This window comes from Salmo trutta, unplaced genomic scaffold (assembly GCF_901001165.1).
Source record: "Salmo trutta unplaced genomic scaffold, fSalTru1.1, whole genome shotgun sequence".
Classification (NCBI taxonomy): domain Eukaryota; kingdom Metazoa; phylum Chordata; class Actinopteri; order Salmoniformes; family Salmonidae; genus Salmo; species Salmo trutta.
In genome coordinates this window covers 55,247-79,611 of record NW_021822879.1, presented here as the reverse complement: position 1 = coordinate 79,611, position 24,365 = coordinate 55,247, and the positions used below count along the sequence as shown (strand labels likewise).

Here is a 24,365-nt window from a genome sequence, read left to right as displayed (position 1 = left end):
CATTGTCTTAACCCACATAGAAAAGTAGCCCATCAACATGAAAAGTCAACATACATAAAAACAAATTAGTAGTAGTAGTAAGGCTGCATTCAGACAGCCAGACCAATTCTGACCTTTTTCCCTCTAATTGGTGTTCTGACCAATCACAGTAGATCTTTTTACAAAATATTTTTTAAAGAGCTGATCTGATTGGTCAAAAAGACCAATTAGTGGAATAAAAGGATCAGAATTGAGCTGCCTGTCAAAATGCTGAACCACATATCTCCATCCATGTCACTCAACCTTTTTAATAGCAGTGTTCAACAAGTTATGGTTTTCCTGGGTTGTGTTCAGTAGGGCACACCGTAGCAAAACATTCTGCAATGGTGAATATATACACTCCCCTATGTATTTATTTGGACAGTGTAGCTAAAAACGTTTAATTTGGCTCTATATTCCAGCATTTTGGGATTTGAGATCAAATGTTAAATAACGTATTGCGTCATTTTGGAGTCACTTTTATTGTAAATAAGAATATAATACATTTCTGAACACTACATTAATATGGATGCTACCATGATTATGGATAATCATGAATTAAATCGTGAATAATGATGAGTGAGAAAGGTAGAGGCACAACGATAATACCCCCCCAAGACATCCTAACCTCTCACTATCCCCAATAACGGGTGAGTTTAGCATTATGAGATTTATACCTCTACCATTCATTTCTATTGGCCACAACAATCTCAAACACAACCAAAACAAACTACAAATGCATCCAACAAGTTGGTAGAGCGACAAGCTTGATGTAGTCATTGTGTGCTGGGAATATGGAACCACATGCTAAACTTGACTACTTTAATACAAATATAAGTCAATTTGTCCAAATACTTATGACACCTTCAAAATGGGGGGGGGGGGGGGGGGGGGCTAGATACATAAAGTGCTTTCATTTTTAAAAATGTTAAAAACGGATATGTATGAAAATACCCTCAAATAAAAGTTTACATTTCCAATCGTTTCATTCTGAACAGATCCACAATAAAAACAAATTAGGACCAGAAAAATAAAGTTCTGAACCGGTTGGAACCAAACTAACTGTGGATAGAGCAGCTTGCTACAGAGTGGGCAAGCTAAAGCGGTTTACATGTGTGATGGCCAGACAAGAGTAGGACGCGAGATGCTACAGCCATCTTCTTCGGCGCCACATGAATAATGGCGCCAAAGGAGATGGCTGCCGTTTTACGATCATCGGCGGGGCTGCAGTGGAGCAGGTTGAGAGCTTCAACTTCCTTGGTGTCCACATCAACAACAAACTAACATGGTCCAAACACACAAAGACAGTCGTGAAGAGGGCACGTGAACAACGCCTATTCCCCCTCAGGAGACTGAAAAGATTTGGCATGGGTCCTCAGATCCTCAAAAAGTTATACATCTGCACCATCGAGAGCATCCTGACTGGTTGCATCACTGCCTGGTATGGCAACTGCTCACTACAGAGGGTAGTGCGTACGGCCCAGTACAACACTGGGGCATAGCTTCCTGCCATCCAGGACCTCTATACCAGGCGGTGTCAGAGGAAGGCCCTAAAAATTGTCAAAGACTCCAGCCACCCAAGTCATGGACTGTTCTCTCTGCTACCGCATGGCAAGCGGTACCGGAGCGCCAAGTCTAGGTCCAAAAGGCTTCTAAACAGCTTCTACCCCCAAGCCATAAGACTCCTGAACAGCTAATCAAATGGCTACCCAGACCCCTCTTTACGTTGCTACTCTCTTTTTATAATCTACGCATAGTCACTTTAATAACTCTACCAACATGTACATATTACCTCAACTACCTCGACTAATCAGTGCCCCCACACATTGACTCTGTACCGGTACCCCCTGTTTATAGCCTCCACATTGACTCTGTACCAGTACCCCCTGTATATAGCCTCCACACTGACTCTGTACCAGTACCCCCTGTATATAGCCTCCACACTGACTCTGTACCAGTACCCCCTGTATATAGTCTCCACATTGACTCTGTACCGGTACCCCCTGTTTATAGCCTCCACATTGACTCTGTACCGGTGCCCCCTGTATATAGCCTCCACATTGACTCTGTACCGGTACCCCCTGTATATAGCCTCCACATTGACTCTGTATCGGTACCCCCTGTATATAGTCTCCACATTGACTCTGTACCGGTACCCCCTGTTTATAGCCTCCACATTGACTCTGTACCAGTACCCCCTGTATATAGTCTCCACATTGACTCTGTACCGGTACCCCCTGTTTATAGCCTCCACATTGACTCTGTACCAGTACCCCCTGTATATAGTCTCCACATTGACTCTGTACCGGTACCCCCTGTATATAGTCTCCACATTGACTCTGTACCAGTACCCCCTGTATATAGTCTCCACATTGACTCTGTACCGGTACCCCCTGTTTATAGCCTCCACATTGACTCTGTACCGGTGCCCCCTGTATATAGCCTCCACATTGACTCTGTACCGGTACCCCCTGTATATAGCCTCCACATTGACTCTGTATCGGTACCCCCTGTATATAGCCTCCACATTGACTCTGTACCGGTACCCCCTGTTTATAGCCTCCACATTGACTCTGTACCAGTACCCCCTGTATATAGTCTCCACATTGACTCTGTACCGGTACCCCCTGTTTATAGCCTCCACATTGACTCTGTACCAGTACCCCCTGTATATAGTCTCCACATTGACTCTGTACCGGTACCCCCTGTATATAGTCTCCACATTGACTCTGTACCAGTACCCCCTGTATATAGTCTCCACATTGACTCTGTACCGGTACCCCCTGTTTATAGCCTCCACATTGACTCTGTACCGGTGCCCCCTGTATATAGCCTCCACATTGACTCTGTACCGGTACCCCCTGTATATAGCCTCCACATTGACTCTGTATCGGTACCCCCTGTATATAGCCTCCACATTGACTCTGTACCGGTACCCCCTGTATATAGTCTCCACATTGACTCTGTACCGTAACACCCTGTATATAGCCTCCACATTGACTCTGTACTGGTACCCCCTGTATATAGTCTCCACATTGACTCTGTACCGTAACACCCTGTATATAGCCTCCACATTAACTCTGTACCGTAACACCCTGTATATAGTCTCCACATTGACTCTGTACCGTAATACCCTGTTTATAGCCTCGCTTGTTATTTTACTGCTGCTCTTTAATTATTTGTTATTTTTATCGGTTCCAACCCCTGCATTCTGTACTGTCTGTCACCTCATAAAATATTTGATCTCAAATCCAAAACGGTGGATAGACATAAATCAAAAGTTTCTGCTTCACTGTCCAAATAAATACTTAAGTATGTTCTAAATACTTAAGAACATACTTATGTAAGTATGTTCTTACTGCAGAATGTCAGGTACTACCTCCTGTTTCAAAGCGTCGTGTGCCTACCTACTGAACATGACTGGGATTAAATAAGGTGTCAGAGGAACACCCTGGGTTCTAGTCTGAACTGTGGCGGTATTAAAGCAGGACAATGTGGGTCAGTGTGACTACGTCCTAATTATCTCACCTTCCTTCCAAAGTGTGCACTTGTTCACTTCCATTTATTGATTTATAGGGAAATGACTGGTGTAAGAATTATGGTGGAAACCTCTTTTAGCTCATGCCTCCTCCAATCCAATGTTTTCAGATTTGTGGGAAGAAGTGAACGAGTGTACACTTCAGGAGAAAGGAGAGATTATTACTGCTGGGTCTCTCCCTCGGGGCCTGCAGGATGTAGATCTCTGTTCTGACCAACGGGGGCGCTGTCTGCTTGTCTCTAGGCTCTAACATCTTTCTGGATGCTGTGGAGAGAGAAAGGTAGAAAGAGAGCGATGCCGTTAAAACAACCTTTATTGGCTCAAACCAACACACACACACACACACACACACACACACCTCTCCAGGTAATCTTGGACGTTGCTGTGGCCCTTGTGTTGAGCCAAATGGACCAGTTGTCCGGTTGCACAGCGTCCTTCTCTCCGTCGACACAGACTGCAGTTACAGATACCTCGACACAGAGGACACTCCCAGTCCTGGAGACAGAGGGGGAGAGAGAGATACAGAGGGAGGAAGATACAGAGAAGGAGGGAGAAATAGAGTGGGAGGGAGGGAGAAAGAGAGAGAGGGAGATACAGAGAGAACGAGAGAGAGAGAGAGATACAGAGAGAGTGAGAGAGAGAGAGATACAGAGAGCGAGAGAGAGATACAGAGAGAGTGAGAGAGCGATAGAGAGAGCGAGAGAAAGCGATACAGAGAGAGCGAGAGAGAGAGATACAGAGAGAGCGAGAGAAAGAGATACAGAGAGAGCGAGAGAGAGCAAAGGATGGATACAGAGAGCGAGAGATACACAGAGAGAGCGATAGCGAGAAGGATGGATACAGAGAGCGAGAAGGATGGATACACAGAGAGAAAGCGAGCGAGAAGGATGGATACAGAGGGAGAGAGGGAGAAAGAGACGAAAAAGACATGGATTTAGTGCTGAAACAAACTATGATATGAACAAAATATTACCAGGTCTATCAGGGCTGTGTGTATATACTGACCAGGTCTATCAGGGCTGTGTGTATATACTGACCAGGTCTATCAGGGCTGTGTGTATATACTGACCAGGTCTATCAGGGCTGTGTGTATATACTGACCAGGTCTATCAGGGCTGTGTGTATATACTGACCAGGTCTATCAGGGCTGTGTGTATATACTGACCAGGTCTATCAGGGCTGTGTGTATATACTGACCGGGTCTATCAGGGCTGTGTGTATATACTGACCAGGTCTATCAGGGCTGTGTGTATATACTGACCAGGTCTATCAGGGCTGTGTGTATATACTGACCAGGTCTATCAGGGCTGTGTGTATATACTGACCAGGTCTATCAGGGCTGTGTGTATATACTGACCAGGTCTATCAGGGCTGTGTGTATATACTGACCGGGTCTATCAGGGCTGTGTGTATATACTGACCAGGTCTATCAGGGCTGTGTGTATATACTGACCAGGTCTATCAGGGCTGTGTGTATATACTGACCAGGTCTATCAGGGCTGTGTGTATATACTGACCAGGTCTATCAGGGCTGTGTGTATATACTGACCAGGTCTATCAGGGCTGTGTGTATATACTGACCAGGTCTATCAGGGCTGTGTGTATATACTGACCAGGTCTATCAGGGCTGTGTGTATATACTGACCAGGTCTATCAGGGCTGTGTGTATATACTGACCAGGGTCTATCAGGGCTGTGTGTATACTACCGGTCTATCAGGGCTGTGTGATATACTGACCAGGTCTATCAGGGCTGTGTGTATACTGACCAGGTCTATCAGGGCTGTGTGTATATACTGACGCAGGTCTATCAGGGCTGTGTGTATATACTGACCAGGTCTATCAGGGCTGTGTGTATATACTGACCAGGTCTATCAGGGCTGTGTGTATATACTGACCAGGTCTATCAGGGCTGTGTGTATATACTGACCAGGTCTATCAGGGCTGTGTGTATATACTGACCAGGTCTATCAGGGCTGTGTGTATATACTGACCAGGTCTATCAGGGCTGTGTGTATATACTGACCAGGTCTATCAGGGCTGTGTGTATATACTGACCAGGTCCAGCAGGGCTGTGTGTATATACTGACCAGGTCTATCAGGGCTGTGTGTATATACTGACCAGGTCTATCAGGGCTGTGTGTATATACTGACCGGGTCCAGCAGGGCTGTGTGTATATACTGACCAGGTCTATCAGGGCTGTGGTGTATATACTGACCAGGTCTATCAGGGCTGTGTGTATATACTGACCAGGTCTATCAGGGCTGTGTGTATATACTGACCAGGTCTATCAGGGCTGTGTGTATATACTGACCAGGTCTATCAGGGCTGTGTGTATATACTGACCAGGTCTATCAGGGCTGTGTGTATATACTGACCAGGTCTATCAGGGCTGTGTGTATATACTGACCAGGTCTATCAGGGCTGTGTGTATATACTGACCAGGTCTATCAGGGCTGTGTGTATATACTGACCAGGTCTATCAGGGCTGTGTGTATATACTGACCAGGTCTATCAGGGCTGTGTGTATATACTGACCAGGTCTATCAGGGCTGTGTGTATATACTGACCGGGTCTATCAGGGCTGTGTGTATATACTGACCAGGTCTATCAGGGCTGTGTGTATATACTGACCGGGTCTATCAGGGCTGTGTGTATATACTGACCAGGTCTATCAGGGCTGTGTGTATATACTGACCAGGTCTATCAGGGCTGTGTGTATATACTGACCAGGTCTATCAGGGCTGTGTGTATATACTGACCAGGTCTATCAGGGCTGTGTGTATATACTGACCAGGTCTATCAGGGCTGTGTGTATATACTGACCAGTCTATCAAGGCTGTGTGTATATACTGACCAGGTCTATCAGGGCTGTTGGTATATACTGACCAGGTCTATCAGGGCTGTGTGTATATACTGACCAGGTCTATCAGGGCTGTGTGTATATACTGACCAGGTCTATCAGGGCTGTGTGTATATACTGACCAGGTCTATCAGGGCTGTGTGTATATACTGACCAGGTCTATCAGGGCTGTGTGTATATACTGACCAGGGTTATCAGGGCTGTGTGTATATACTGACCAGGTCTATCAGGGCTGTGTGTATATACTGACCAGGTCTATCAGGGCTGTGTGTATATACTGACCAGGTCTATCAGGGCTGTGTGTATATACTGACCAGGTCTATCAGGGCTGTGTGTATATACTGACCAGGTCTAGCAGGGCTGTGTGTATATACTGACCAGGTCTATCAGGGCTGTGTGTATATACTGACCAGGTCTATCAGGGCTGTGTGTATATACTGACCAGGTCTATCAGGGCTGTGTGTATATACTGACCAGGTCTATCAGGGCTGTGTGTATATACTGACCAGGTCTATCAGGGCTGTGTGTATATACTGACCAGGTCTATCAGGGCTGTGTGTATATACTGACCAGGTCTATCAGGGCTGTGTGTATATACTGACCAGGTCTATCAGGGCTGTGTGTATATACTGACCAGGGTCTATCAGGGCTGTGTGTATATACTGACCAGGTCTATCAGGGCTGTGTGTATATACTGACCAGGTCTATCAGGGCTGTGTGTATATACTGACCAGGTCTATCAGGGCTGTGTGTATATACTGACCAGGTCTATCAGGGCTGTGTGTATATACTGACCAGGTCTATCAGGGCTGTGTGTATATACTGACCAGGTCTATCAGGGCTGTGTGTATATACTGACCAGGTCTATCAGGGCTGTGTGTATATACTGACCAGGTCTATCAGGGCTGTGTGTATATACTGACCAGGTCTATCAGGGCTGTGTGTATATACTGACCAGGTCTATCAGGGCTGTGTGTATATACTGACCAGGTCTATCAGGGCTGTGTGTATATACTGACCAGGTCTATCAGGGCTGTGTGTATATACTGACCAGGTCTATCAGGGCTGTGTGTATATACTGACCAGGTCTATCAGGGCTGTGTGTATATACTGACCAGGTCTATCAGGGCTGTGTGTATATACTGACCAGGTCTATCAGGGCTGTGTGTATATACTGACCAGGTCTATCAGGGCTGTGTGTATATACTGACCAGGTCTATCAGGGCTGTGTGTATATACTGACCAGGTCTATCAGGGCTGTGTGTATATACTGACCAGGTCTATCAGGGCTGTGTGTATATACTGACCAGGTCTATCAGGGCTGTGTGTATATACTGACCAGGTCTATCAGGGCTGTGTGTATATACTGACCAGGTCTATCAGGGCTTGTGTGTATATACTGACCAGGTCTATCAGGGCTGTGTGTATATACTGACCAGGTCTATCAGGGCTGTGTGTATATACTGACCAGGTCTATCAGGGCTGTGTGTATATACTGACCAGGTCTATCAGGGCTGTGTGTATATACTGACCAGGTCTATCAGGGCTGTGTGTATATACTGACCAGGTCTATCAGGGCTGTGTGTATATACTGACCAGGTCTATCAGGGCTGTGTGTATATACTGACCAGGTCTATCAGGGCTGTGTGTATATACTGACCAGGTCTATCAGGGCTGTGTGTATATACTGACCAGGTCTATCAGGGCTGTGTGTATATACTGACCAGGTCTATCAGGGCTGTGTGTATATACTGACCAGGTCTATCAGGGCTGTGTGTATATACTGACCAGGTCTATCGGGTGGTCATATACTGACAGGTAGCTGTGTGTATATACTGACCAGGTCTATCAGGGCTGTGTGTATATACTGACCAGGGTCTATCAGGGCTGTGTGTATATACTGACCAGGTCTATCAGGGCTGTGTGTATATACTGACAGGTCTATCAGGGCTGTGTGTATATACTGACCAGGGTCTATCAGGGCTGTGTGTATATACTGACCAGGTCTATCAGGGCTGTGTGTATATACTGACCAGGTCTATCAGGGCTGTGTGTATATACTGACCAGGTCTATCAGGGCTGTGTGTATATACTGACCAGGTCTATCAGGGCTGTGTGTATATACTGACCAGGTCTATCAGGGCTGTGTGTATATACTGACCAGGTCTATCAGGGCTGTGTGTATATACTGACCAGGTCTATCAGGGCTGTGTGTATATACTGACCAGGTCTATCAGGGCTGTGTGTATATACTGACCAGGTCTATCAGGGCTGTGTGTATATACTGACCAGGTCTATCAGGGCTGTGTGTATATACTGACCAGGTCTATCAGGGCTGTGTGTATATACTGACCAGGTCTATCAGGGCTGTGTGTATATACTGACCAGGTCTATCAGGGCTGTGTGTATATACTGACCAGGTCTATCAGGGCTGTGTGTATATACTGACCAGGTCTATCAGGGCTGTGTGTATATACTGACCAGGTCTATCAGGGCTGTGTGTATATACTGACCAGGTCTATCAGGGCTGTGTGTATATACTGACCAGGTCTATCAGGGCTGTGTGTATATACTGACCAGGTCTATCAGGGCTGTGGGTGTTTGTATATACTGACCAGGGTCTATCAGGGCTGTGTGTATATACTGACCAGGTCTATCAGGGCTGTGTGTATATACTGACCAGGTCTATCAGGGCTGTGTGTATATACTGACCAGGTCCAGCAGGGCTGTGTGTATATACTGACCGGGTCTATCAGGGCTGTGTGTATATACTGACCGGGTCTATCAGGGCTGTGTGTATATACTGACCAGGTCTATCAGGGCTGTGTGTATATACTGACCAGGTCTATCAGGGCTGTGTGTATATACTGACCAGGTCTATCAGGGCTGTGTGTATATACTGACCAGGTCTATCAGGGCTGTGTGTATATACTGACCAGGTCTATCAGGGCTGTGTGTATATACTGACCGGGTCTATCAGGGCTGTGTGTATATACTGACCAGGTCTATCAGGGCTGTGTGTATATACTGACCAGGTCTATCAGGGCTGTGTGTATATACTGACCAGGTCTATCAGGGCTGTGTGTATATACTGACCAGGTCTATCAGGGCTGTGTGTATATACTGACCAGGTCTATCAGGGCTGTGTGTATATACTGACCAGGTCCAGCAGGGCTGTGTGTATATACTGACCGGGTCTATCAGGGCTGTGTGTATATACTGACCGGGTCTATCAGGGCTGTGTGTATATACTGACCAGGTCCAGCAGGGCTGTGTGTATATACTGACCGGGTCTATCAGGGCTGTGTGTATATACTGACCAGGTCTATCAGGGCTGTGTGTATATACTGACCAGGTCTATCAGGGCTGTGTGTATATACTGACCAGGTCTATCAGGGCTGTGTGTATATACTGACCGGGTCTATCAGGGCTGTGTGTATATACTGACCAGGTCTATCAGGGCTGTGTGTATATACTGACCAGGTCTATCAGTGGCTGTGTGTATATACTGACCAGGTCTATCAGGGCTGTGTGTATATACTGACCAGGTCTATCAGGGCTGTGTGTATATACCTGACCAGGTCTATCAGGGCTGTGTGTATATACTGACCAGGTCTATCAGGGCTGTGTGTATATACTGACCAGGTCTATCAGGGCTGTGTGTATATACTGACCAGGTCTATCAGGGCTGTGTGTATATACTGACCGGTCTATCAGGGCTGTGTGTATATACTGACCGAGGTCTATCAGGGCTGTGTGTATATACTGACCAGGTCTATCAGGGCTGTGTGTATATACTGACCAGGTCTATCAGGGTCTTCAGGTCCTGTGTGTATATACTGACCAGGTCTATCAGGGCTGTGTGTATATACTGACCAGGTCTATCAGGGCTGTGTGTATATACTGACCAGGTCTATCAGGGCTGTGTGTATATACTGACCAGGTCTATCAGGGCTGTGTGTATATACTGACCAGGTCTAGCAGGGCTGTGTGTATATACTGACCAGGTCTATCAGGGCTGTGTGTATATACTGACCAGGTCTATCAGGGCTGTGTGTATATACTGACCAGGTCTATCAGGGCTGTGTGTATATACTGACCAGGTCTATCAGGGCTGTGTGTATATACTGACCAGGTCTATCAGGGCTTGTGTATAGATACTACCGGGTCTATCAGGGCTGTGTGTATATACTGACCAGGTCTATCAGGGCTGTGGTGTATATACTGACCAGGTCTATCAGGGCTGTGTGTATATACTGACCAGGTCTATCAGGGCTGTGTGTATATACTGACCAGGTCTATCAGGGCTGTGTGTATATACTGACCAGGTCTATCAGGGCTGTGTGTATATACTGACCAGGTCTATCAGGGCTGTGTGTATATACTGACCAGGTCTATCAGGGCTGTGTGTATATACTGACCAGGTCCAGCAGGGCTGTGTGTATATACTGACCAGGTCTATCAGGGCTGTGTGTATATACTGACCAGGTCTATCAGGGCTGTGTGTATATACTGACCAGGTCTATCAGGGCTGTGTGTATATACTGACCAGGTCTATCAGGGCTGTGTGTATATACTGACCGGGTCTAGCAGGGCTGTTTGTACGTCCTCTCCGTAGCGGTTCCTCAGACAGGGCCCACAGAACTGACCTTTGCCCCCTATACACACTCCACTACGACAGACCGTCTTGGTGTCCAGAGTTTTCTGTCTGCACTGGTGACACGTGCTGCCCTGATATAGACACACACATCAGATCCATCTCTATTACAGGACAGGAGACGGGGTAGACAGTACAACTGATGAAAAGTGACGACTGTAAAAGCCTTGCTGTGTGAGTGAGTGAGTGTGAGTGAGTGAGTGAGTGAGTGAGTGAGTGAGTGAGAGAGTGAGAGAGTGAGTGAGTGAGTGAGAGAGTGAGTGAGTGAGTGAGTGAGTGAGAGAGTGAGAGAGTGAGTGAGTGAGAGAGTGAGAGAGTGAGTGAGTGAGTGAGTGAGTGAGAGAGTGAGTGAGTGTCGTACGTGGTCCTTGTCCAGTATCTTGTCTCTGGCGCGTTGCGCCACGTTGTCCAGCTCTTCCTCTGTGATTTCATCCACTGATCTCACATGGGTGATTCTCCTCTTCCTCCCGCTGCTCGCCCTCCTCTTCTTCCCGCTTCTACTTAGCTCGTCCACCTGGCCACACACACACACACACACACACACACACACACACACACACACACACACACACATCCAATCACAATGATCAAAGGGTGTCTAGTGCATGCTTTATGACTGTGTGTGTGTGTGCATGCTTTATGACTGTGTGTGTGTGTCACAGGAGGTTGGTGATATGTTAAATGGGGAGGACGGGCTCGTGGTGATGGCTGGAGCGGAGTGGTATCAGGTGTTTGATGCCATTCCATTCGCGCCATTATTATGAGCCGTCCTCCTGTCAGCAGCCTCCACTGGTGTTTATGTGTACCTCCAGTAGTGTACCTCCAGTAGTGTACCTCCAGTAGTGTGTTTACGTGTACCTCCAGTAGTGTGTTTACGTGTACCTCCAGTAGTGTACCTCCAGTAGTGTGTTTACGTGTACCTCCAGTAGTGTACCTCCAGTAGTGTGTTGACGTGTACCTCCAGTAGTGTGTTGACGTGTACCTCCAGTAGTGTGTTGACGTGTACCTCCAGTAGTGTGTTGACGTGTACCTCCAGTAGTGTGTTGACGTGTACCTCCAGTAGTGTGTTGACGTTTACCTCCAGTAGTGTGTTGACGTTTACCTCCAGTAGTGTGTTGACGTTTACCTCCAGTAGTGTGTTGACGTTTACCTCCAGTAGTGTGTTGACGTTTACCTCCAGTAGTGTGTTTACGTGTACCTCCAGTAGTGTGTTTACGTGTACCTCCAGTAGTGTGTTTACGTGTACCTCCAGCGTGTACCTCCAGTAGTGTGTTTACGTGTACCTCCAGTAGTTTCCCCACGTCGATAGTCCTCACGGATCTGTCGTGTCGTGAAGGGGAGGTACTGCTCTCCTCCACCCCAAACTTCTCTGGAGGTCTGGCCGCACGCGACGGGTTCCTCCTCTCGCCCCCCTCACACACACCTCGCCTACGAGGGGGCGGCTTCTCACTCACACGCCTCTTCTTCTGGAACACAACAACACCCACAACGCAACAGTCAGGACCACAACACCCAGAAGTCATGAGTCACCTGAGAAAGTCAGCACGTTTGAGGGGGGGGGGGGGGGGAATCAGCTTGAGCCAGACGAGGTGCAGCGTCACTAATCTATGGGATGCAAGGTGATTTACACATTCAGTCAGATTGCAATCTAGTGGTGTCGTTCTACGAAATGAGTGCTTTTTGTCCCTTTGATATTATTATTTTTTACATTTTTTACCCCCTTTTTGTCCCCAACTTCGTGATTACGATCTTGTCTCATCGCTGCAACTCCCCAACGGGCTTCGGAGAGGCGAAGGTCGAGTCATGCATCCTCCGAAACATGACCCGCCAAGCCGCGTTTCACCCGCCCGCTTAACCCGGAACCCAGCCCTACCAACGCGTCGGAGGAAACACTGTTCAACTGACAACCAGAGTCAGCCTGCAGGCTCCCTGCCCACCACAAGGAGGTGCTAGAGTGCGATGAACCAAGTAAAACCCTCCCGGTCAACCCCTCCCCTATAACCCGGAAGACGCTGGGCCAATTGTGAGCCGCCCCATGAGACTCCCGGTCACAGCCGGTTGTGACACATCCTGGGATCCCTTTCATATTTTAAGTAGAAATTATCCACCAATATTATATTAAATGAAGTGACCTTTAATATAGGCCACATGGAAAATTCAATAAAATCTGATTTTTTTAATATGAATAATGACTTGCTAAAAGTGTCCCTCTGGGCATCTTCTGTGACTTCTAGGAAGATTTTAACCCAAACATTTACCCAAGTTTTCACCATCATTGTAAAGCCCTAGTTATTTTGTTGCTTATTATTCATTTTGTGTGATTAGTGATTCATTTTAAGATGAAAAAAACAACATTAAACATTTGTTTTGTGAAACTATTCCTTCAAAATGTTTTAACAATAAATAAAACAATTGTGATGCTTGCATACAATTAGTTTTTATTTCACCTAGATTTATTTTGCCCTACCTGCCACTCAACAAGCGTCCATTCCCCCTGCCGCGCAACAAGCGTCCATTCCCTACCTGTCGCGCAACAAGCGTCCATTCCCCCTGCCGCGCAACAAGCGTCCATTCCCTACCTGTCGCGCAACAAGCGTCCATTCCCCCTGCCAGTCAACAAGCTTCCATTCCCCCTGCCAGTCAACAAGCTTCCATTCCCCCTGCCGCTCAACAAGCTTCCATTCCCTACCTGCCAGTCAACAAGCTTCCATTCCCTACCTGCCACTCAACAAGCGTCCATTCCCTACCTGTCGCTCAACAAGCTTCCATTCCCTACCTGCCAGTCAACAAGCTTCCATTCCCCCTGCCGCTCAACAAGCTTCCATTCCCTACCTGCCAGTCAACAAGCTTCCATTCCCTACCTGCCAGTCAACAAGCTTCCATTCCCCCTGCCACTCAACAAGCTTCCATTCCCCCTGCCACTCAACAAGCTTCCATTCCCTACCTGCCAGTCAACAAGCTTCCATTCCCTACCTGCCAGTCAACAAGCTTCCATTCCCCCTGCCACTCAACAAGCTTCCATTCCCCCTGCCACTCAACAAGCTTCCATTCCCCCTGCCGCTCAACAAGCTTCCATTCCCTACCTGCCAGTCAACAAGCTTCCATTCCCCCTGCCACTCAACAAGCTTCCATTCCCCCTGCCGCGCAACAAGCTTCCATTCCCTACCTGCCACAAGGGGATTTATGGATGATTTAAGATGAAGTCGTCAACCCTGTTACGGTCAGCCCTGTTATTTTATATTTGTCAGTTAACGTTTTTTCCCCTATCTTTTGAGACAGGAAAACGTTTATTTTTTTATTTTTTATTAAACGTGCTCTTTAAATCACAGCATGTTAACATTTTGTGAGAAAAAAAACCCTTTTCCTTCTCACATTGCATCCTCAACTTGCAGGTTCAGTTAGTATGAATTACCATAATCTAAAACGTGTTACACTAGGCACCTAATTTGGTGGAACGAGCCTGTAAATTAAATCTCAACCAACAAACTGTAGCTCAGTCTAGTGTGCAGTGTACTCACGGTAGGAGACGAGCTGACTTCAGACATGTTGGTCAGGTCAGCAAACAGCTTGGCCAACTAGGAGGACAACAACAGCAAACCAGAGGATGAGAAGACACTTCTAATACAATAACAAGACAGGAATCACAGGAGTGAAAGGAGGTGGAACAGAAGGTTTGGGTCCAGTAGTATTTCTGACTAAGGGACACGACGACCCTGGTCAAGGGTTAGAGGTCATGTACCATGGCTTTGTTCTCCTGGATGTTCTTGGCTCGTTTACTTAGAACCCGCGACTCGACCTCCATCTTCTCTTTTCCTACCGCCTCTTTCTTTGGGGACGGTTTCTGATCCTGTGTCTCCCTCCCACTGGACTCCTGAGACAAACCCCTTTTCAGATGCAGCCTCTCATTGGTTCTCCTCTCCGGAGGGGCGGCGTTGATTGGTGCCTCCCGTTTCTGGGCAGAGAGTCTTTTTGTGGGAAACCTGAAGCAGAATTATCAATATAATTCAAAATGTATTTCCATCGACTGGTACTTCCAGGCTAAAAAGCAAAAAGTCGGCTAACGAAAACCCTGACACACAGGTACACACAGGTACACACACCTGAAGGCGACACAGAGACTCTTCCTCTTGTGTTTGTCTGGCTCCTCCCCCTCGGAGTAGAACCCTGTGTCCTCATCACTCTCCTCCGCTATACACTGGAACGACAGAACGACAGAACGACAGAAAAGAAGAAAGATGAGTCATGTTATAACCAAGAATCCTCATACGCACATCCCACTGGAGAGAACAGGAGACAGAACAGGACACGAGACAAGAGAGAACAGGGAGACAGAACAGGACACGAGAGACAAGAGAGAACAGGGAGACAGAACAGGACACGAGAGAGAACAGGGAGACAGAACAGGACACGAGAGACAAGAGAGAACAGGGAGACAGAACAGGAAACGAGAGACAAGAGAGAACAGGGAGACAGAACAGGAAACGAGAGAGAACAAGTTAGGTCTCAGCACCATAGCCTTCGTCCTGCTTCTGGAACCCCTCTTCTCCTCCTCTTCCTCACTGAAGCCCTCAAACTCCTCCCCCTCATTGTCAGAATGGCTAAACAGACTAACCAACTCAGAGGTCACAAACTTTGACCTGAAAGACATGGCCTGGAGAGAGGGAGAGAGATGGATGGATTATTTCACTAGCTAACTGTAGCAGAATAAAGAAACAAGGATTGCAGTGTGTGTATGTGTGGGGTAATGATCAGCAGCTACCAACCGGCTTCCCAGAGTCCTCGGAGGCTAGGCTGTCTGACTCGCTGTCACTCAGCGCTGGCCCGGCGAAACCCAGGAAGTCCTCGTCATCACTGGGACTCTCAAAGATGGCTGCCAGGGCCCTGGGGGTCTAGGGGAAGAGGGGCAACAGATTAAAAAAAAGGGGCAATCTGCATTTGATATACATTTTTTGAATTTTCAATTACTGATATGTACCCATTGATTCTTAAAGAATATAACTTGTAAATGCTTCATGAGCTTAGTTTAACTGTCGTACCCCATCAGAAGCCAAAATATAAGCTTGTTTTGCTTCAATGTTTGTACACATTGTAAATGTAAACAGACACTATATGAAGAATACGGGGCGGTAACATTAAGACCACCTGCTCTTTCCATGACAGACTGACCAGGTGAATCCAGGTGAAAGCTATGACCCCTTATTGATGTCACTTGATAAATCCACTTCAATCAGTGTAGATGAAGGGGATTTTTGAGCCTTGAGACATGGCTTGTGTACCTTTGAACGGGCTATGGTAGTAGGTGTCAGGCGCACCGGTTTGTGTCAAGAACTGCAACGCTGCCGAGTTTCATACACTCAACAGTTTTCCGTGTGTATCAAGAATGGTCCACCACCCAAAGGACATCCAACCAACTTAACAAACTATAGTTTTGGCAAGTCGGTCAGGACAACTACTTTGTACATGACAAGTAATCTTTCCAACAATTGTTAACAGACAGATTATTTCACTTAATCACAATTCCAGTGGGTCAGAAGTTTACATACACTAAGTTGACTGTGCCTTTAAACAGCTTGGAAAATTCCAGAAAATTGTGTCATGGCTTTAGAAGCTTCTGATAGGCTAATTGACATAATTTGAGTCAATTGGAGGTGTACCTGTGGATGTATTTCAAGGCCAACCTTCAAACTCAGTGCCTCTTTGCTTGACATCATGGGAAAATCCAAAGAAAATCAGCCAAGACCTCAGAAAAAGAATTGTAGACCTCCAAAAGTCTGGTTCATCCTTGGGAGCAATTTCCAAATGCCTGAAGGTACCACGTTCATCTGTACAAACAATAGTACGCAAGTATAAACAACATGGGACCACGCAGCCGTCATACCGCTCAGGAAGGAGACGCGTTCTGTCTCCTAGAGATGAAAGTACTTTGGTGCGAAAAGTGCAAATCAATCCCAGAACAACAGCAAAGGACCTTGTGAAGATGCTGGAGGAAACAGGTACAAAAGTATCTATATCCATGGTAAAACGAGTTCTATATCGACATAACCTGAAAGGCCGCTCATCAAGGAAGAAGCACCTGCTCCAAAACCGCCATAAAAAAAGCCGGACTACGGTTTGCAACTGCACATGGGGACAAAGATCATACTTTTTGGAGAAATGTCCTCTGGTCTGAAGAAACAAAAATATAACTGTTTGGCCATAATGACCATTGTTAGGTTTGGGGGAAAAAGGGGGAGGCTTGCAAGCCGAAGAACACCATCCCAACTGTGAAGAATGGGGGTGGCAGCATCATGTTGTGGGGGTGCATTGCTGCAGAAGGGACTGGTGCACTTCAAAATAAATGGCATCATGAGGAAGGAAAATTATGTGGATATATTGAAGCAACATTTCAAGACATCAGTCAGGAAGTTAAAGCTTGGTCGCAAATGGGTCTTCCAAATGGACAGTGACCCCAAGCATACTTCTAAAGTTGTGGCAAAATGGCCTAAGGACAACAAAGTCAAGGTGTTTGAGTGGCCATCTCAAAGCCTTGACCTCAATCCTATAGAAGATTTGTGGGCAGAACTTAAAAAGCGTGTGCGAGCAAGGAGGCCTACAAACCTGACTCAGTTACACCAGCTCTGTCAGGAGGAATGGGCCAAAATTCACCCAACTTATTGTGGGAAGCTTGTGGAAGGCTACCCAAAACGTTTGACCCAAGTTAAACAATTTAAAGGCAATGCTACCAAATACTAATTGAGTGTATGTAAACTTCTGACCCACTGGGAATGTGATGAAAGAAATAAAAGCTGAAATAAATCACTCTCTACTATTATTCTGACATTTCACATCCTTAAAATAAAGTGGTGATCCTAACTGACCTAAGACAGGGAATTTTTACTAGGATTAAATGTCAGGAATTGTGAAAAACTTGAGTTTAAACGTTTTTGGCTAAGGCGTATGTAAACTTCCCACTTCAACTATATATAAAGAAAATATTGTGTAATAGGAAGAAATAATGGAAGCAATTTTTAGACGTTGCTAGCTACTGTAGTACTACTAATTTACCTCAGCCTGCCTAGTCAGCTAAATAAACTGTCAGGCTAGCAAACGTTAGCTAGCTACTGTAAGTGTTACTGTTTGTATATAGCTTGCACTTCAATGGCATCCCTCAAGGAGATTTCATTTGATCTTTTCAACCAGGTGAAGTACTACGAAGGCACCCCTGATCTCGACAACAGGTGCAACATTCAGAGAAATTAACTTCTATTAGATAACTGGACTGATTTAGCTACGTACAACTATTTTCCATCTAGCTAGTTGGTCATCTACATGTCGCTAGCTATACATATAGTTCAGTGGAGGCTGCTGAGGGGAGGACGGCTCATAATGTCTGTAATGGAGTAAATGGAATGGTATCAGGCACCTGGTTTCCATGTGGTTGATACCATTCCACCGACCGACCGACCGACCGACCGACCGACCGACCGACAGAGACACAGAGGAAGGAAGTGAGAAAGGGACAGAGGTTGGAAGAGAGTGGAAGACAGAAAAAAAATGCAGAGAGAGAAACAGAGAAAGACAGCAGTGCAAATGTACTTAGACTTGAGTATTTCAATAACTCTTGTCTTCCAGCTTGTTAGGCAATCATATGTACCTACAGGAAAAGGATGGCCAGCCACACAGGAGGGTGATTTTCACTACGGAGGAGAAGGAGGCCGTGCTGACCGAGATGCATGCTGGCCATTTCGGAGTGAAACGCATGATTGCCAAAATCAGCCTACGCATCTTCTGACGGGGAATTGTCAAGGAGGTGGACAGCTGGACAAGTGAAATAACCTTTTGTTTATCAATCCATTGTATCTGAAATTATTATGATTTCAATGAATGTCATATCAGAGAGCACACAATGTTTAAATGTGTCACTTTGTGCTTAAAGGTCAGTACCTTGTCTAGCCTGACAGAAGTTGGCACCGGGGTTGAAGCCCATCTAAGTGGTTTCATCACGGCACATGATCGGTAAGTGTCCCAATTCAAACTTTGCCCTGATAAGTAGTTTTGTAATGGTTGCTTTATTTGGACCACAGCAGAGTTCAATATTATAGAATGTGTGTGTCAGTAAGCTTACAAATATGACAATCTGCCTACTGTATGACACAGATACGGGTAAGAATAAAGTCATCTTCTCTCGAACACTTTAAATGTTAGGGGTGGACCTCATCGGACCCTTAACTAAATCCAGGAATGGTAACAGCTGGTGTCTGACAGCGACCGATCACTTTACCAAGTGGGTGGAGGCAATACCCATTAAGGTCAGTAAAGGAAGAGAAAGTGCTTAACTATAAATTCTGTAACCCATTAAAAAAAGGGCGCTTGGAACCAAAAATACAATTTTTGTCCTCCATTATCTGTTCTCCAGGACCGAGGGGTTCTGCCCAACACCTAGACATGGACCCACCTGATGTCCTCCATTATCTGTTCTCCAGGACCGAGGGGTTCTGCCCAACACCTAGACATGGACCCACCTGATGTCCTCCATTATCTGTTCTCCAGGACCGAGGGGTTCTGCCCAACACCTAGACATGGACCCACCTGATGTCCTCCATTATCTGTTCTCCAGGACCGAGGGGTTCTGCCCAACACCTAGACATGGACCCACCTGATGTCCTCCATTATCTGTTCTCCAGGACCGAGGGGTTCTGCCCAACACCTAGACATGGACCCACCTGATGTCCTCCATTATCTGTTCTCCAGGACCGAGGGGTTCTGCCCAACACCTAGACATGGACCCACCTGATGTCCTCCATTATCTGTTCTCCAGGACCTAGTGGTTCTGCCCAACACCTAGACATGGACCCACCTGATGTCCTCTATTATCTGTTCTCCAGGACCTAGTGGTTCTGCCCAACACCTAGACATGGACCCACCTGATGTCCTCCATTATCTGTTCTCCAGGACCTAGTGGTTCTACCCAACACCCAGACCCACCTGATGTCCTCTATTATCTGTTCTCCAGGACCGAGGGGTTCTGCCCAACACCTAGACATGGACCCACCTGATGTCCTCCATTACCAACCATCCTCCAACTTTTCATTACATCATCTACAGCTACTGTTGCTGTCATTATCTGCTAAGAAAGTTCTCTTGCTCTATCATACACAGATGAACTAAAAAAAACACAAGCACTGTAAACACTCAGAACAAAGAGAGCAGCAGTGCCTGGACGTTGCAGTCTCCCTCTTCAAGTCCCCCTTCCAAGGCTGGCTGCCTGTTGAGAACAGGCAGAACATCCCACCCACACGGCAACCACCTCCTCAATATTCCACACACCACAATTCCGTTTTTTAGTCTGATTGCCTTGTGAGTGTACAACAACAAAAAAATCTGTGAAAATAAATTAATGATACAACTCTGCCAAAAAATATAAAAGTTTCTATATGAAAATCTTAAATATTGGCAGGTTGGTTTTCACAGCTGTTTCACAAGGTGTTCATTATTTTAAGTTTTAATGTATCCTTTGATGGTATTTATTTGTTCCACATTATTCATTGTTGTATTCTAAGACCTAAGAGATAGATATATATTGTAATCATAACACATACATACATACATACATACATACATACATACATACATACATACACACAACCACAAGGGTGTATTAATGAGCTATGTGAGATAGAACAAAACTTAATCATAATAGCGGACTACTGAAATGATATTATTGCACTGTAGATAAGGGAAGAGCATGTTCAAATTAAAACATGATTTGCATATGAATGGAGTGGAAATTAGCTGACTTTGTAAGGTAAGTAACTTTAATGTATCAAGCAGATTACGTTTTCTTTGCCATTGGATTTCATGTTGTAATGTTAACAAGGTACCCAAAAGTAGTTTGAAGTAATGTTTTCATTTTATTAGCTAAAAAAAAAATATATAAAAAAATAAAAAAATGTTTAAAACAGTGGAATTGTCACAGAAATCAGCCTTGTTGGCATAGCGATGATGAAAAGAATGTAATTTAGGCTGTAATGACCTCCAAAATTCTAATCATTAGGTCATCACACCGTTGATATAGCAACGGACGAGTTTATAGCTTATCGAATCCTATTGTGATGCAGAGGGGGACATTATTTGCCATGACAGGCCCTCAGATCCTCAAAAAGTTCTACAGCTGCACCATCGAGAGCATCTTGACTGGCTGCATCACTGCTTGGTACGGCAACTGCTTGGCATCTGACTGCAAGGCGCTACAGAGGGTAGTGCGTACGGCCCAGTACATCACAGGGGCTAAGCTGCCTGCCATCCAGGACCTCTATAAATCAGGCGGTGTCAGAAGAACAGCCTAAAAATTGTATAAGACTCCAGCCACCCAAGTCATAGACTGTTCTCTCTGCTCCCGCACGGAAATCAGTACCAATGCACCAAGTCTGGAACCAACAGGACCCTGAACAGCTTCTATCCACAAGCCATGAGACTGCTAAAGAGTTAGTTAAATACTGTAGTTAACCAAGTAGCTACCTGGACTATCTGCACTAAGTTCCCTCTCATCACATACACTGCTGCTCCTGTTTATTACATCACTTTATTCTTAGTTATATGTTCACATCTACTTTAATTACCTCATACCCCTGCATATCGACTTGGTACTAGTACCCAGTGTATACAGCCAAGTTATATTCACTCTGTATCTATTATTATTAATAATGTGTTTTACTTTTCTATTATTTCTCTAGTTTCTTTCTCTCTGCATTGTTGGGAAGGACCCGTATGTAAGCGTTTCACTGTTAGTCTATTGTTTACGAAACATGTGACGAATACAATGTGATTTATCCAGTTGAGACTTGTCAACAACAACAAAAATAAACCTTATGCATAATTCAACATACTAGCTACAACAGCAAACGTTAGATAGCTGTATTATCTATGAAGCCTTACAAATGTGCAACAGTGTAATGAAATGTAGCGTTAAAAAAAAAAATGGTTGGACCGCAGCTTTCAGCACTAATTTACCAAGGGACTCGGACTGGAACACTAAGGGACTGGAACACTAAGGGACTGGAACACTAAGGGACTGGAACACTAAGGGACTTGACTGGAACACTAAGGGACTGGAACACTAAGGGACTGGAACACTAAGGGACTGGAACACTAAGGGACTGGAACACTAAGGGACTTGACTGGAACACTAAGGGACTGGAACACTAAGGGACTGGAACACTAAGGGACTTGACTCCATCACTTGTATGGATGTTAAGTCCTTGCATCATAGCTGTCTGATTCTGAGAGGTTAACTTTCTTCAGACCCTCCCTCAGCTTTTTTTTTAGCGAAACACGGGTAGAAATGTTTGAACTGCTTATTGACGCTTTAAAACGAAAGACACTTAAAATGAACATCCTATAAAATATCCTATAGTTTCCCCTATACATCGGTGATAAAGCTACACTCTAATAGATAATATATTTTCCACACTGTGCACAGAGAGCACTGCCATACTGTGCTGGCTCTGATGTCCTGTAATATGGTACTTTCCAGAAAGTAGTCTGATGATGAACAGGTGATCAGTCCATTACAGAGCAGTAGTCTGACTGTGTGGCCCACTAACAGAAGGTAAACAATTGACCAAATCTATTACTATGTCATTTTAACATTCAAATACTGTAGCACTGATATCTAGCTATGATACAGGCTATCAATACTTCATTTGATGAAATTCCCAACTGGACATTTAATGACTTTATTTAGCCTATTCCTTAGTGTTGGTCCAAAGTGGAGCAAATGGCCTTCGGTCCCTGGATTGGACGATACCACCAAGACGTATCATGTTAATAGCTATTTCACCAGTGTTTTAGCTAAACGGGACGATAGAAAAGTTGCAACTGTTAAACATAACTTACCTTTGTTGATAACAGCATTTTAACTCGTTTGAGAGACGGGTTTTCTATCTCTCAGAAGACATGCAGTTCACTCAACAAAATCAATCAATGGTTTTAAAAAACAACACGAGTTCAGGTACTTGTCTCAAAAAGCAGGGGAGTAGTTGAGTTTCGAATTTAGTTCAAATATGTTTCCAGGCTTAATAATTTATTTTTGTGAGCTCAGAATATTTGAATTGTATGTAGAAGTCGTTAGAAAACGACAGTGAGAGTGAATTGAGTTGTGTTATGATTACAATGAGTTTCTGCTCTGAGTCTCTTTCTATCTCCCCCCGGATACAGAATGGAACAGTCCGAGTCCCGCCCTCTCCACAGTTTCGCGGCAAAAGCACCATGTGGGCCTAACAGAACCACACCAAGGATTTTTAATAACTAACCTATTGTCATTGCTCCATCTGTCACCACACTGTCTAACCTTTTTTTACGTTCTGTGCTTGTATATATAAATATCAAAGACATTACATGATTGTAGCAAAATTGCATCTGGGCCTAGTTGCTTTTGGATCAGAGTACATTAAGACTACATTGAACAAATCTCTGTCATGCTACAACAAATATTTATTATCTCGTGATGATGTTTGGTATTATTGCCTTTCGGTTTCTTTTTAAAAGTGACTGGGAACATAATCTGATTTAGAAAAAAATATTCTGTAGTGCAGAAGCTGCACTCCTCCTTATCCTCCTCCCCCACTCCTCCCTCCTTATCCTCCTCCCCCACTCCTCCCTCCTTATCTTCCTCCCACCTTAGCCTCCTCCCCCATTCCTCCCTCCTTATCCTCCTCCCTCCTTATCCTCCTCCCCCATTCCTCCTCCCTCCTTATCCTCCTCCCCCACTCCTCCCTCCTTATCCTCCTCCCTCCTTATCCTCCTCCCCCACTCCTCCCTCCTTATCTTCCTCCCACCTTAGCCTCCTCCCCCATTCCTCCCTCCTTATCCTCCTCCCCCATTCCTCCCTCCTTATCCTCCTCCCTCCTTATCCTCCTCCCCCACTCCTCCCTCCTTATCCTCCTCCCCCACTCCTCCCTCCTTATCCTCCTCCCCCATTCCTCCCTCCTTATCCTCCTCCCTCATTCCTCCCTCCTTATCCTCCTCCCTCCTTATCCTCCTCCCCCACTCCTCCCTCCTTATCCTCCTCCCTCCTTATCCTCCTCCCCCACTCCTCCCTCCTTATCTTCCTCCCACCTTAGCCTCCTCCCCCATTCCTCCCTCCTTATCCTCCTCCCTCATTCCTCCCTCCTTATTCTCCTCCCTCCTTATCCTCCTCCCCCATTCCTCCCTCCTTATCCTCCTCCCCCACTCCTCCCTCCTTATCCTCCTCCCTCCTTATCCTCCTCCCCCACTCCTCCCTCCTTAGCCTCCTCCCTCCTTATCCTCCTC

General features: G+C 45.7%; 1 protein-coding gene and 1 long non-coding RNA gene across 2 annotated transcripts; one reads left to right on the top strand and one right to left on the bottom strand.

Annotated features, from left to right (window-relative positions):
* Window positions 1–3,209: 3,209 nt before the first annotated feature.
* On the bottom strand, window positions 3,210–23,053 carry LOC115186241 (cell division cycle-associated 7-like protein). The gene is made up of 11 exons (XM_029745911.1): window positions 22,950–23,053; window positions 15,839–15,964; window positions 15,586–15,726; window positions 15,176–15,270; window positions 14,815–15,055; window positions 14,594–14,650; window positions 12,359–12,541; window positions 11,437–11,589; window positions 11,000–11,149; window positions 3,915–4,051; window positions 3,210–3,820 (listed from the first exon to the last, which is right to left on the bottom strand). Exons 1-11 carry the CDS (start codon window positions 22,965–22,967, stop codon window positions 3,796–3,798), a joined length of 1,326 nt encoding a protein of 441 aa, XP_029601771.1. The 5' UTR covers window positions 22,968–23,053; the 3' UTR covers window positions 3,210–3,795.
* LOC115186243 (uncharacterized) lies at window positions 18,611–19,506 on the top strand. Its single transcript, XR_003875657.1, has 4 exons — window positions 18,611–18,880; window positions 18,991–19,070; window positions 19,260–19,363; window positions 19,471–19,506. It is a non-coding gene; the product is annotated as an uncharacterized LOC115186243 (long non-coding RNA).
* Window positions 23,054–24,365: the final 1,312 nt, after the last annotated feature.